Source organism: Cuculus canorus, chromosome 7 (genome assembly GCF_017976375.1).
Source record: "Cuculus canorus isolate bCucCan1 chromosome 7, bCucCan1.pri, whole genome shotgun sequence".
Lineage (NCBI taxonomy): Eukaryota > Metazoa > Chordata > Aves > Cuculiformes > Cuculidae > Cuculus > Cuculus canorus.
In genome coordinates, this window is record NC_071407.1 from 14546533 (window position 1) to 14561895 (window position 15363).

The window sequence follows — 15363 nt, forward strand, 5'->3', positions numbered from 1 at the left end:
TTCCTGCTGAGTTATTGCATTCACTCACCTGACAAAAACACCCCATCACCTCCACAGGGACAAACCTTTGTTCAGCATGATCCATGCTCAGCACAGCCAGGATGCGGCTCTTGTTCATCCCAACAAGCACCAAACAAGAAAACAGAGCCCAGAAAAAGCGAGATGAGAATAAGTATCCACAAGGCATTGGTGCTGATACCAAGATGGAGAGCGGCTTGTGAGTGCCAAGAGCCGGCTGTAAATCTTACCGCAGACTGCTGGCCACACTGCAGGCCCGACACACACGACGGCAGCCGTGACTGGTGGGGTAGCGGCATCTCCCTCTGCCCACCCTGCGCTGGGCCAGGAGCTGGGAAGGACACCGATTCCATCTGAGGAGGGAAGCACGGGGAGGCAGATGGTACACACCGGGGCTGATCCCCTGTGCCAGGGCTGTCTAGGAGACGGCTCTCCCCAGGACAGCAAGCTTCTCCTCCCAACAAACGCCATGCAACAGCCTGGCAGAATCCCAGAGCAGGGGAAGAGCATGCAGCTCTTCAGGCAGGGAGAGAAGAGTGTCCCAGTGGGCACCAGGACAGGCTCACATGGAGAGCAGCTCAACTCTACAGAGATAAAACCTGACCACCATGTGGGGGGTGAAGAGGTTCACAAACCAAACAGAGCAAGTGGGTGAAGATGCATCCTGCTCTCTGGCCACTGTACACGAGACTCGGCAGCAGCCAAACCCTCACACACAGCTGACTGCCCCCACTGCCTCCCAGCAGCACCCTGTGCCTCCCCCAGCAACCCACAGCCTGGGCAGGGGACACTCAGCTCCCTGAGCAGCTGCCTCTCCCTCGAGTCTGTGTGAAAAATGGCACTTGTAAGAGCTAGGGAGGAAGAGGCGATACCAAAAAAAAAAATCATAGTGGCACTTACAAATCAATTTTTAATAACTCCCTCCAAAGTTTAGCTCAAACTCAATTTTTCTCCTCCAGAATTTGGTCATTATTTTGTAAAATATTTGTCTCCCTGCAGTGGCTGCCTAATTTAAAGGCAGCAATCTGATTTCTCCCCACATTCTCCAAGCCTCAAAACCAGCTCTTCCAATAATAGACCGCACTATGAATTAGATATAATAAAATACACTCAACTGCTCAGATCAGATACAGGGAAGTTTGGGGCTATCGGCTACATCCTCAGGCTGAATTTTAGAGTTAAATGACTTTCTGCTCTGTTCAAGCTGGCCTCAAAATACAAGTACTAGTACAGTGTTTAACAAAACAGGCAAATTGCAGCAGAATCCATGATTGGGAGCTTGCTGACGCCAGCAGCAGACAGAGCATCACACCGCACACAGGTAGACCTCTGCAGCCCTCTGCTTGCACCCACAGGCTCTCAGCTTTGCTCGTGTTTTCCTTTCTGGCAGTCCCGGGGGCAGTAAGCGGCAGAGGGCGGCTCACCACGGGTTGGTACCTGCAGCCTCAACCAAGGAAGCAGCACCACCACCCTCCCTCTGCACAGGCAGGAACAGCCCAAGGACAAGCGACTCCCCCGCTGCAGCCAGTGTGCCACCAACAGTGACACGGCCACCCCATAACACCGCCACTCTCCCCTTGGTGAAGGACAAACACAGGACACACTGGACAGGCAGGGCTCTGCTATTTATTGAGCGCTAGGTTTGTATGTACATCCATTTACAGTGCTTGGTTTGGTGACAATGTGACAAGAGGACTTGTCACGGTCTCTCCCAGCTCAGCCGTGGATGAGGGCCAATCTCAGGACCTGCTCCCAATCACAGCCTGGGCTTCTCAGTTCACCCCAGCAAGAGAGTGCCCTGTGGAGACCAGACCTTCGGTAGCTGAGCCCAGAGGGAAAACTTGAAAAGTCCCAGAGGCTGCCAAGGCAGAGGCACTCCTGTCTCCCTCCCCTGTCTGTCTAGTCGAAGCCTAAATGGGATCAGAGAAAAGGAGGCATGTGGACAGCTGGAAGACTGTGATCTGGCAGCAGCAGTGCCGTGACTGCACCTCAAGCCCCTTTAAGACAAGATTCCCCCCCTCAGAGGCAAGATCATCTAGCAAGAGCCCCCCACGCGTACAGACAATGGTGCCCATTTGCCACTGGAGAAGCTGCCTCCTTTCACCTATCCCGGCCTGTTCTCAAGCAAAGTGATTTTATGGAGCCTGCTTGCTCTCCCAAGCACCGTCCCTCTGACATGTATACACTTCCACACACTTGCAAGGCAGGAAAGCAAATAAGCATCTGGCTTAGATGATAAAAGCCAGACAATTCCATGCTGAGGCAAAGTAACCTCTGCTGGGAGAAGCTGGCGCCTCCAAAGAAAATATACGGTCTTCAGTGGGTGGCCAAGGACACAGCTTTCCGTTTCCCATGCTCATGGCAGGTAAAGATGAAACATTAATGCAACTAACACAAGTTAGCATGAATAAGCCTTGCCTGAAACTGCTAGTAAATGAGCATGACATTCCCACCACTTGCACTCTGTAACCTGTGAGGCTGAGAGCAGGACTAGGCACTTTGTTTCAAAAAACTGTTTTCTAGGGTGGAAAAAAAAGGTGGATCTGGGATGTAAATAAATTCTCTGCTTCGACCGAGTCAGGACAGAATCTAACATCACTGCCGGGAGCCTGAAAATGCACAAGCAGGGGGTGGGTGTGTTTATGCTGTGTATTCCTGAGTTGGCAGCCTGACACAGCACTTGGAACAGGCTTTGCCAGAGCTGGGCACCTCTGAAGCACTGGCTCTGGAGCACAAAGGTCTGCCCGTGCCCCAGAGCATTTCGTTAGGAAGTTCTCAGCAGGCTGTTGCTGCAAGTCGCTTGGTGAAGATGAGAGGCCAAGCTATAAAGCAAATAACTGCTCCAGCTGCACTTTAACTGTGTGCTACACACAAGGGAAAAACTGGGAACTACTTAGCTCATGAAGACCACCAGGCACTTGCAAACACGTGCAAGGCAGACGTTCCTGTGAGGAAGAGTAGGATTGTCGCAATGCAGTCTCTGATGGGCAATAAGGAGAGTGAGGGAGGGAGTCAGCCTGTCCTCTGCCCCATGAGAGTGGAGTAAAGCCCCTGGACCCTAGAAACAGCAGAGATGAGCTGGGCTGGCAGAAGCAACAGTGACCCCCAGCAGAGCTGGTCTCCTGTTACCAAGTGCCCTGTTTGATGACCCATTTTCTTGCATCCAGATTCAGACTGCACCCTGTAAGGCAACAGCCTTGGAGGCAAAATTTCTCCTTCTATAGTACTCCAATGGCTTCGCTCAAGTGACACCTTCTGACATCAGGAGCCAGCAGTGAGCAGGGTCTGCTCCTGGGGGAAACTGTTTTATAAACCAAAGCCATTCCCAGTGGGACAGCAGTGGATTTGACCTTCATGGCAGGAAGGCGGGTTGATCCAGGCTGATGGAAAAGAACAGCGCTCACCCTTGGGGCAGACGAGCGATCTCAACCCAGAACTGTCTCACACAGCTGGACTGGTTTTATTATTTCAGTTGTGAGCTCTTCCCAGCTCTGCTACAAAGGTTTCCAGTGCATCTTCCCTGAGGCTGCGGAGGGAATCTCCCATTGCTACGTCACAGGAACGGCTGCCCACCCCCATGGCACCTTACAAAATTGCTTTCTCCTCCTCAATATGCTGATCATCTCTCCTCAGCCCCAGTCCTGTTGAAACTCATGCCTTTGGGATCAAACACACAGCAGCATGGCTCTCCCCTAGAAGAAATGCAGTCCCTTCTGCAGGTGAAAGGCAAGAGACGACTGGCTGTAGATCCGTAGTGTCCCTGCCCAGATAGGCTCGTCTCTGGTCAGCCCTGCACAGTGGCTGCATCCTTGCTTCAAGAGATTGTAGAGAATTCCTTCAGCAGCAGTTCCTGGCTCAGCGTGTTGAAAGCAAGGTTCTTCCTCACATTGATGCTGATGGACCGAACCTGACAGAGATAAAACAAGATGTTTTAGCCAAGGGAGTCTTCCTGGCTCCCCATGAGCATGGCAGTTTCGACACTGCTGACCTTCAGGTTCAGCATGAAACCATTTTGCATGCCCTTACAGCTTCAGAGAACTTGCCACAGACAGCTTTCACTGCGACTCCAGTTTAGCAAGAAACCCCTGAGGATTAGCTGCTTCCTGGAATATAACAGGGATATCAATAGTGATATTGCAGCAAGGAGAGTAAATTCCAAATGAAACAGGGATGGGAGAGAATGCTGTGCTTGGATGCATGTGCTATGATGTGTTTCCTGTTCCATGGTGGGGAAAATGAGCACTTCCAGGTTGCAGCTGGAAAAGCACTTTTTACCAGTACCAATATTCTCTTGGATCAATGTAGTGCCATGGCCTCTGTCCTGCTCCAGAACCTGCAGAGCCAAAGATACCGAGTCAAGGAAAGGACAGAGGTCATGCTACTGTGCTATACATGCAACTGTCATCCAAGTTGGCAGAAACCCACAGGTTCATAGCCAGCTGTGTGTATTCTGTGCTGAGCGCGTTACACTTGAAGTTGGCTCACCAGCTGTCTCTGAAAGAATGACACCTTTATCCCTTAACGATGCCCAGACTTCTGGTCGCCCGCAGAGTCTGCGAGGAAGAGCTGGGCAGTCCTGTGGCACAGCAGCTTCCCTTCCCCCTTCCCGCCTGCGGACTTGTTGGCCAAACGTACAGGCCCCAGACTGGGCTCAGTCTCAGCTGCACTCGGCAACGAGAAAACAAAGTCAAACATCATCTGTGTCAGCGACTGTGCAGCAGTGACAGAAAGCAAAACTGACACAAGCTCATCCAAACAATGGGATTACAGTTCCCAGAGACTCAGAGCCTGTGATGATAAGGTTGTTGCTGACCTGGTGTTTTGTGCTTCTTAAAAGCACTGGGGGATCAGTTACATAGAAGAAGAATGAGGAATCCAGCAGGAGGGGCTGGAAGAGCAAGTCAGTGGTGTTTATAGATCTGAGGGTGCCCCTTCCTGCCCTGGTGACGACAAAAGAGGGGAAGGGCACAAAGCTCCCCAAAAGACAGAACATGTAAAAGAGTGGGAAACAAATGAAAACATGGAAGGTTAAAAGGGAAAGTTGTGAAATGAACCCTAGTGAGGCCCACTGAGACTCTAACAACCTGAGCAAGCTAGCGGAAATGTCTACACTTAAAGACAGAATATTAAATGTTAGGGCTTCTGCAGAAACCACAAACTCTTCTTCACCGAGATGCTTGGCAGAGACCCCACATATCTTCATTCCCTTGCAGCACTTCCCCACCTCTCATCTCTTGGTGTCTCTTGCCTTATTCCATACTAAAATAGTTAGGGATCAAGGCTTGTCAGGTAGCCACAGGTCAAACGCTGCTGCAAGTGGTCTCCAGGACACTGGGCTGTCTCCCTGGCAGGAGGCAGAAGCCCCGCTGGCAGGATTTGGACCCAGTCCTACCAAGGTCTAACCAGTGTTCAGGAGAGCACTACTGTGGAGAGTCCCCTGCCTTGGGGACTGTGACTATTTGCAGAAAAGGGCCGGATGCTGCACACAGCGTAAGCCAGCATCCCTGTTCTGACTAAAAGCATTTTTATGGGTCCCAGCAAAGAAAGAACAAGCAGATAAAAGCTTCTGGCCTCGAGAACTGCAGCCACAGGCCAGGCAGCAGCAGTAGAAGATGTACACTCATCAAGGTTGCCAAGAAGGGGGCAGCAGCATCTCTACAAGCCCAGAAAGGGAGGCTGGAGTGACACATGATGAGAACGCAGGGCTTAGCAGAAATTGTAGCTATAGGGCAGAGCACAAGAAATTAAGGCTGTTTAGATTGCAAAGAGAAGGTTTAGGAGGAACAGAGCAAACACTCACAATATGCAAAATGAGGTCAGAAAGAGAACAGTGAGTAATATTTCTCTCGCTCCCCAGAGATGGGGCAAGAAATACTCAGCTTAATTTAAGACAAAGAAGATTTACACTGGAAAAGAGGAAATACTCTTAAACCTATGGGTTGTGAAGCAGTGAAGTCAATCACCTGGGGACAGCAGGAGCTGTTTTCACTTAAAGACAGCTCCAGCTTTCAAGGAGCTTAGACACAAACCTTGCTCAAGGGCAGTATAGATACACTTTTTGCTGCTTTAACATAAGTTGGGGAGAGGTGTGGGTATGATAACAACACACAAGATGACTGCCATTTCTACAAATCTCCGCCTAGAATTTCTTCTGCTCTGAAAAAGCAGGCAGCTCTAAACCAACCAGCTCAAAAGGTAAGAATAGCTCAAATTAGAGTTAAAACAAGTTATCTCCAGCACCAGGGCTCAGCACAGGGAGCTGGAGCTCATCTCTCTTTTGGGGTTGCAAGAACAGTGACACAGGGAGGCATCAGCCTGTAACAAGGAGAAACTTTGGAGTCGTCCCGCAGTTCAGCTGAGCCGCTCCATCCACAAGGCTACATCCCAGAAGCGCTCCTAGCTCATGGTGCAGCAGGCAGCCCAGGCCCAGATGCCATCTGGAAGCTACCAGAACTCTCTGAAATGGCTTATACAAGGGGACAAAATCATCCTCCAAAAGGAAGCTCAGAGCTTTAAGATTAATTCTGCAAGGAAGTAAAAGCAGAGCACGTATCCTCTCTTGCTTCCCTGTGGAGCATGCTGGAGCGCACTAGGGCCAGAGGAGCTTTTAAAATTGTTTTCTCTGTATTAGATCACATTTAACCCACAGACTATGAAGAAACAGGAAATGCATGAAATGCTGACATCACCTGGAGAACAAAAAGCAAATGAAAGAAGGGATGAAGCGGTGGCATTAACCATGTGAGAAAAATATTCAGTTCTAGTTTTGGGTCATTATAGCTGGACATGTACAACATTGTACAGACACTTCTATTTCACACCAAGTCCCACCAATTAAACCTGTTTCCAATCAACAAGCAGCTCTTAGGAAATTTGTGCAATGGGAGGAAGGTTTACACTGACTACTACATCTAATTGAAAGTCAAATTATTGTAATTTCCCCTGCAGAAATCAATCCCTAATCAGACTATTTTGAGACTCTGCTGAAACCTATCCAACTGCAAAGACAGTGAATGTTTTGGAAAGAGCCGAATCTCTTTCCACACGCTCCTCCAGCTGCAATGCAAGGGTCCAAAAGCTCACATCCAAACCATTCATTCCATCAAAGCAGCACAGACCTCAAATGACACCCCTGAGGGTTCAAAGGAAAAGAAAAAATGTGTTAAAAAACTTCCTAACTTCCCTCCTTTCTCTCCTCAAAGGCGGCACAACAGGCCAGAAAACCCAATTGATAAAACACTCTGCACATCACCTTCCACCACAATGTGGCTGCAGCATTGAAGGCCTTTGAAAGCTTCTTTGAAAAAGAAATGGGAGAAGAAAGCAGATTTTTCTTTGGGATTAGCAAGAAAGAGCAGCACTGAGGCAAAGCCAGAGAAGTGAAGCAGTGCATCAGCAAAGCACGTCAAAGGAGTGAGAACAAGTTTTCTAAGCACAAAGGAGCCAAGAGAATGGCCCGGGGAAGTTTCTGCTCACCCACTTAATGGGAGCACAGAGAGATGAAAAGGCAGCCAAAAAGAAAAATGGCTCCTGCATGTCATTCCCCACCAAGAAGGATTTGCTTTAATGCAATCACACCAATAGAGATAAGAAAACTAGGCAGAACCTGGACAGAATTATTTGAAAACACATCCCGTTCAGGAAGACCTGACAAGACCAGCATGAGCTTGGAAACCATACTGGAAACTTGTATTTCACCACCAGCCCTGCTCTTCCAGCAGAGCCCATGAAGGAAATTACAGCAACTTCATGAAATCCCACACCCCTCGGCAGTTAAACACAATGCATTGGTTAGGGGGATATTATCCAAGATCACACCAGCAACGGAAGCTGAAGTAAAGACTCAGAAGCCTTGCAAAAAAGAAGTCAAGTACCTGGTTTGAAGAGGATATGGGGAGGACAGGGCAGATTAGGACCTTTTTGATGAGTTGTTTGAACAACTAATAAAGCCATCAGTTACTGTGCACCTAGAGGAAAAAATGGCATGGAGCACAGGAGGCCAGTTGGGTTTGCTGAAGACAAATCATAACATATCAGGTTGATTTCCCGCTGTGTTGAGGGAACAGCTTAATGGAATGCAGGGGATTTTCTGTAGCTGTGAGTAAAGAACATTTAATAGGGTCCCAATTCTCAGGGCATCTAGAGAAATGTGGATTAAACAGATTCACAACTGGGTCAAATCAGCACATTTAGACAGTAATTATTCAGGCTTTCTTATGCTCTTGAGGAGACGGTCCCAGGGGTACCTGGATGGGCAAATTTCAGAAGGGAGTTGAGGAGGGACAGGTTACGCTGAAGAGATTCTTAAATGATGAAAATTGGGATTTGGGGAAAAAAAAAAAAAAAAAGAATTAGCCGAAGCATTTTGTAGCTGTGATAATGTTAGAACTGAGAATGTCATTTTAATCAATTGGCATGATCAGCCTCAGCTTCTGCCAGGCCAAGTGGAAAGTGGGGCATGCAGGAAGCAGAACAGTCACGTGGCCAAGAGGCTGGGGAAGAAGATGCTGGCTGAGGAGGGCAGGAGCCCTTGGGACAGAACGCATGACAACAGAAACATGAATGCATCTTATTTCCACGGTACAGTAATAGGAGAAGCCCTTGTCATTGAGAAGCTGTGGCTATATTTTTTTGTATGTATTCCAGACATGGTATCAAACAGCAGGCTAAAGAGACAAAAATGGGCATAAAAGAGCAAAGAAAAATGGTATGGAAGTGATTGCAAGTGTTTTTGCCCATGTTCTACCCAATGGCACTGCTGGAATGACCAAAAAAAACATTAAAAAGCATTCTGCAGAAGGAAGCAAAACCAATTCAGGCATGCTTGCTCTGGAGCAGAGTAGACAGGGGGAGGCGTAATATTCTCAAACTCATGCAGACTCGTGATGGAGTGGGCAGGCATCAATTACTCATCAATCAGCAAGGAAAAAGCTGGGAGAGAGTATGTGCTCTCAACTGGTGGAGAAAGCTGCCAAAGTTAGAGATGTCTCCCTTCACTGAAGCTGTAATGATTCAAAAGTGAGGAAAAAACAGGCTCCTTTCAGATACCAACAACTACAAAAATACTGCCTCCCTGGCAATGTGGCTGTTGGACAAGAAAATGCTGTGTCAGGGCTCTCTGGAGCAGGCTGAGCAAGTTGGCTTGCTAAAGAATATAGCTACTGAACCAAATTATTTGGACTCAGTTTTGTCTTCACTATATTATTTTTTGTGGTGTTTCCTATTGTTAGTTGTCTTCTCTGGCAGTAGGAGACATTTCTAGGGAATGCCTTTGCTTTCTTTGCTTGGGAACCCTATTTTGTGAGTGATGGAGAAAATCAACGAGCAGGAACGTGTTACAACAGCATCACGTATTCTGCTCAGTCCCATACTTTGTGTTCCCCTTAATGACAACAAAAAGGCTAAGTTGCTCTGCATGATAATCCCAAGCTGGGAGTAGTCAGCTTCTCCACCATGCAAATTTACCACCACAAAGCACAGTGAATCCCCAGGGGAAAAAGGACAGAGACTGATGAGCCATTTGCTTGCCTGAGCAGTCTGGTTGTTCCTCAAGTCTTATGAGGAGCACAAGTCTTATGAGGAGCGGCTGAGAGAGCTGGGGTTGTTTAGCCTTGAGAAGAGGAGGCTGAGGGGAGACCTTATTACTCTCTACAACTACCTGAAAGGAGGTTGTGGAGAGGAGGGAGCTGGCCTCTTCTCCCAAGTGACAGGGGACAGGACTAGAGGGAACGGCCTGAAGCTCCGTCAGGGGAGGTTCAGGTTGGATATCAGAAAAAAATTCTTCACAGTAAGAGTCATTGGGTACTGGAACAGGCTGCCCAGGGAGGTGGTCGAGTCGCCTTCCCTGGAGGTGTTTAAGGAACGGGTGGATGAAGTACTTAGGGACATGGTTTAGGGAGTGTTAGGAACGGTTGGACTCGATGATCCAATGGGTCCTTTCCAACCTTGTGATTCTGTGATTCTGTGATTCCTCGCCAACCATGGATTGCAGGGCAGGGAGCTCCAGCAAGTTTTCAGATCTGTTGTGACATGCAGCACCTGTTCAGATCCTATTCCTGCCCCATCTTTGGGTGCAGTCCAGTGGAGTAACAGGTATACCCCAAATACCACTGCCCAGGCTGCAGGCAAAGCTTAGGAAAAGGCTTGTTGATTCTGCAGAATCAAGGCAGCTCACCAGCTCTTTGAAGAAGGCAGCCTCTTTATGCTGCTCTGAGTAGCGCTCATACTGGTCCAGTCCATCCTGCAGTTTCAGTGTCAGCGTGTCGTAGTTGGATCGTACCACTTCCAGAACCTGCCAGAGACAGCCAAACACAGCAGAGGAGTCAGTATCCACAGATGCTTCAGCATAGGAAGCGCAAGGCTGAGATAGATCACAGCTCTCGCACCTGTTTTTGCAACATACATGGCTGTAACAGCCAATATTTGGCTTATGACTAACAACACGGAGGTGGGCACTGGAGTCTTCCTAATGCCAGTAAGGAACAGCCCTCAAATTTACAGAATTTCTTCATTCATGGGAAGAGTGGATGAGCCTATGACAGCAGCAGTGCTCCAAATACTACTCTCTCACCAGGAGAAACAGACATGATCTCAATAAATTAAGGAGTTATTTACCATGTGTACACCAAGAAGTAATGCAGCAGGCACTATGCAAACACAGGTTTGCCCGATCCATGGCCCTCCCCAGCACTAGTTTTGTTAGTGCACCTCCCTCCTGGCTTGCTAATCACCACTCACAACCTGCCAAACTGCCAGCTTCAACAGCTGCTCAGGTCAGCCTCCACACAGAGCACTGTCCTCCTCTCCTGATGGGAACAAACTCCTGACAGGCACTAAGAGAAGACCAACCCCGGTACAGACTGTGGTCTTGGAAAAAGATGGAGACACAAATCCAGGTCTTCCAGCCCAGGAGATACTTTATTATCTGCCTCCCCCGTAACCAAAGCACTCCAGCTTCTATTACTGCCTTACTCTGCTCCCAGCACTGGGCTATATTGAAAATTCATAGTTACACATCTCTGTCCTATTGAACCATTCGTTTACCTAACTAGGGAACACGGAGGAGGATTCCCACAATGCTTTTTAGCTTCAAAGCATTGCATGGACAAACACATTCCTCAAAGCATTCGAGGGAGGGTAAGTAATGATAATCTTCCTACCAGGAACCATATAGCTCAGCGCTCCCGGGCGAAACTTAAACACATGAACTTCTTTCTTAGGCTGTTACCACCTGATCTGAGAGCTCAATAGAAGCATAGACAGAATATCAACATCTGAGGTGTGCATTACAGTAGCCTCTGCTCATGAAAAGCCTCAGCCAGGAGGACTACATAGTGTGTAAAAGGAAGAGGACTCTGCCCCAAAGCATTTAGTATTCAGCAGAGATCCTAAGAAAAACATTGCAGATGGTGTAGGACAACAGTGACCAGAACAATAAGGAACTCTTCAATTTCTCCTCTCGTCCTCCCTACAATGTAATCACTTCAACTGCTCTTTTAGGCAGCTGTCAGCCCGTGCCCCTGCCCTTTACAGGACTGAATCGCGTCCTTACACTCTCTGCTCTATTACCCCAGACTTGCTTATGGCTCCCTTCAAAAGCTTCTTGCCCTGTCTTGTATCCCCCAAACTTTGCACGTGGCAGTGGTACAGAAAGACAATCATGCAGACACCAGTGACTGAGGTGACAGAAGCCACAGGACATCATCTGAGTGAGGACTGAGGGTAAAGAAGAGTCCTAAAAGTGTTTCCTAGGTGACATGTTCCCACAGCAGTCTGCTTGCAGCTAGGCTGTCCTCCAGCACAGCAGAGCCAAGCTCGGGGTAAGAATCAGTATTTTGTAAGGTTATTTAAGAATAGCCTGTCAGCATCCCGCTGCTGCAGGAGCACGCAGCCTCTTCTCCCAGACTCATTTGCTAATGCTGCTTGTCAGCTCCACTGGCAGAGAGGAAGAACCCCCTGCAATGACTGTTGTGTCCAAATTCAGTCTGGCCTTCTTGTTGCTGTGGGCAGAAGCTCTGAGAAGTATCACAGAGACAAGAGCATTGGTGAAAGAAAGCTATTTAGGTACTGGAAGAATTTACTCTGGGATGCAGCTACCCACTAGGGCTGGACAGTAATAGTATAATGCACCTTCTTCTGAGCAATAAAAAGCCTGGCAGCTTGCATGAAGCAAAGGGCTATCCTCTTGTCGACCTGAGGAAGTTAAGTTGACCAAGACGAATACGCTGTAAGGGAGAAACTTTGTTTGAAACGTGAGGAGTAGAACACACTTCTCCAGCAGTAAGTTGCTAGCTCCACGTACAGATCTCTTCAGGTACTTAACAGAGGCATCCTCAAACCACAGTTAAGGAGCAGTGAACTCCATGGGCAGCAGTGAGCTCTGTAAGCAACACCCTTTAAGTCAGCCCTTCTATGTTACCTGTGAATGGCAGCTAAGAACTTGGTTTGATGCTCTAGGAGAGCAGTGAAGGAGCAAGAGGCCCCAAAGTCTCTTCTGTGTAACCCACTACTTATCATAATCTCTGTAGTGATCTTATCCCTTTGGCTATGTATTTTCTTTGGCTTCCACTCTTTATCTCCTTTAATTATGAAATAGAACTTAAAAAGAAAGGGTAAGTTAAAAATAAACAGCCTCTCCTCACTGCCTGATAATTTCCCTTTCTTGCTGCTGCTGAGAAAAAATGCTACGTGGGATCTGAGATAAACCCACTCACAGATCATTTCACTTCATACCCTATAAGGGATGGGAACCGTTACCGAGATTAGGACCTGCCATCCTTAAGACAATTTAATCTGCTCTTTAAGATGCAGTTGCTAGACAGAGGAGAGGTTAAAAAGCAGCAGAAGGTATTAAGAGCATCTAACGTGAAGGTTTGAAAGTTATCAGCTTTCCACCCAAATGACAAAACCTCACATCCTCTGTGTAACAGAAAACTGTGTGTTAGCATCCTTTGCCCATCAGGAAAACTACTGCAGGAAGAACACCCTTTTGTGTTAAACACAAGATCTTTATCTGCACCTTTTTGTCCCCCACTAGAGGAATCTAATTTTAAGATCAAAGAATTTCTCCTTCAAGGTCTTGTCCTATCTGGTCTTCCTAGAAATATCCCTGAAGAAGATAGGAAATGTCAATTCCAAGACGATGCAGCAGGAATAACTTTTAAGGATGGGACTTTAAGCTGGACTCTTCCAATCAGATTTTAAATAATCATCCAGTTTTTTAAAATCCCTCATGACCAGCCAGAAGAATACCCCTTCTAGTGTCAGGCAAGGGCAGACGAAAATGGGCTGCAGATGATTTCCAGGGAGCTTGATGCGACACTCCTCAGATTGCAAGGATAAACATCCATGACGAACTATTTCTTTAAAAAAATGCTTTACTGGATCGTTACAGTGGGAAAAAATGAAGTGAAGAGGAGCCACAACCTAAACCTCTTTTTGTAGGTTACCTTTGGGGGATTAGAGTCCTAAAAAAGCAATATGAGAAAAGTGAGCAACTCGGACGTGGTCAATGCACGAAAAGCAAAGGCTGCTGAATCCTTTTCCTGCAGTTACCTGTATCAGCCCTAGAGGCTACGTTCACTCATTTACTCTACTGCAACAAATCAGAAGTCAGCGGAGCTGCATCACAGTAATTTAAAGATAATTTACCATCAAATTAACCCCCTGCCCCACCACTCACTGACTGACTGCTTTCCAGAAGATCCAGAGAAACGTCACAATTTAAGTCCCTGTGCACGTGTCCCCAAACCAGCTTTTCCGGAGCTGCTCTGAACAGCGAGCACTTTCAGTGGCACTTGGGATTTCAGCTTTCTCCTGCAGCAACAACTGCCCATGCCCCATAACTCTCCTTCTCCAGTAAAATCGACAGCCTGGGAGTAGAGGTGCCCCTCCAAGGAACGCAGCAGGTGGGGCTGGCTTACAACAGAGGGGATGAGCTCTCTGCAGCATCCCACCCACGCCACGCCGCTGCACCCAGACGAACAAGACTATTTCACAGAGTCTTGGGCTTCATTCTTCACTGCATCCTGCTCCCTTGTAAACCGGATGGACAACCTCTGAAGGGTCAGAGGACCCTTGCAGACACAAGTTCTGGCACTAGTTGTTCCCTCAGAACCAACTGCCCCTTCCCCCAAATTTTCTGCATTCAAAACAGCCCTTGCTTTGCTGCACCAGCCTCTACACGCAGGCTCCTTCCTTACTGCACCAGAGCAGCTCCCTCTGACTGATCCGCAAAAGAGCTGACTTGCTGCAATCCCCGAGGAGAGACTGGACCTTCTGGAAGAGCCTGTCCTGGGGAAACAAGGGGATCACACACAGCAGCCTCTGACCCCTGTCCTGCCCAGGAGAAGACAGTCATAGCGGTAAAGCCAGAAGATCTACACCAGCAGTGAATTCTAACGAGCAACACTCAGAACAAGGCCCATTTATCTGGCAGACATGGTACGCTTCATTGCTTAGTAACTTTTTAACCTGCAGGATCTTTCATCATCTGCAACTGCAGTCTCTGCCTTGCTACAACATAAAATGAGAGAGTGCCACCAATCCACATCACTCAGCAAAGGACCTAGTGGTGGGTAGGTTCTGGGAAGCCTGCACGGGTAATGACAGAGAAAAATAAAGGAAAAGCAGAATCAAGAAGAAAGTTGTCTTTTTAATCAGCACAGGGAAGGACGAGAACACAATCAGTCAGGATCACCAGTACCTTGCTAAAGCCTCTCCATGCCCATAAGACAGTCATTAGCTACCACAACAGAGAAGCAGTTGGAAAAGACCTGAATGAATGATCTCACATCAAGCAAAGGAGGTGAAAAACCACCAAAACAACAAAACCCAGGTTAAAATTCATTTTCACACACACCCCAACTCTGTGTCCCTCACAAGGCCGAGACACGGGAGCCCTCTAGATCAGGCCTAGCAAGTCCTCACAGGATGGAATAGCCGAGTGCTTCTGTCCCAGCTGGAGGATGGAGCAGCCTGGCTATGGGGCACACAATGCTCTCACCAGCACCACTGCATGGACATGGCACAGGGGTGAAGGGCAGCTGGGGACAGACAAACATGCCTTCTGTCCTCTCTACAGAGGTGGTGGAGTCCCTGTCACTGCCCGTGTACCACAGAGGGAATTATGGCACTCCCACCTCCAAAATCTAGACAAAGCGCAAGACACCAGGAGCAAAGCCTGCCACCTCAGCTCACAGGATGGAGGCTGTAGGAAGAGACACTAAGGTTTCCCTGTTCTAGTAGAAGCCTGATGTGCTTTTCACACTGAAGTCCTCAAACTGGTTTGTTTAGTCCAGATTTAGTACAAATATTCCCCTTTTCCTCCCTCACTAATCTCCAGAA

General features: G+C 48.0%; 1 protein-coding gene across 1 annotated transcript in view; it reads right to left on the reverse strand.

Annotated features, from left to right (window-relative positions):
* Positions 1 to 1609: 1609 nt before the first annotated feature.
* ARMH3 (armadillo like helical domain containing 3) overlaps positions 1610 to 15363 on the reverse strand; it is a 129779-nt gene continuing 116025 nt past the window's right edge. The window contains exons 25-26 of the mRNA XM_054071028.1: positions 10193 to 10309; positions 1610 to 3925 (exon numbers count right to left, since the gene is read on the reverse strand). Of these exons, the coding sequence (XP_053927003.1) occupies positions 3833 to 3925; positions 10193 to 10309 (210 nt within the window). The 3' untranslated portion in view covers positions 1610 to 3832. The remainder of the gene's footprint in view (positions 3926 to 10192; positions 10310 to 15363) is intronic.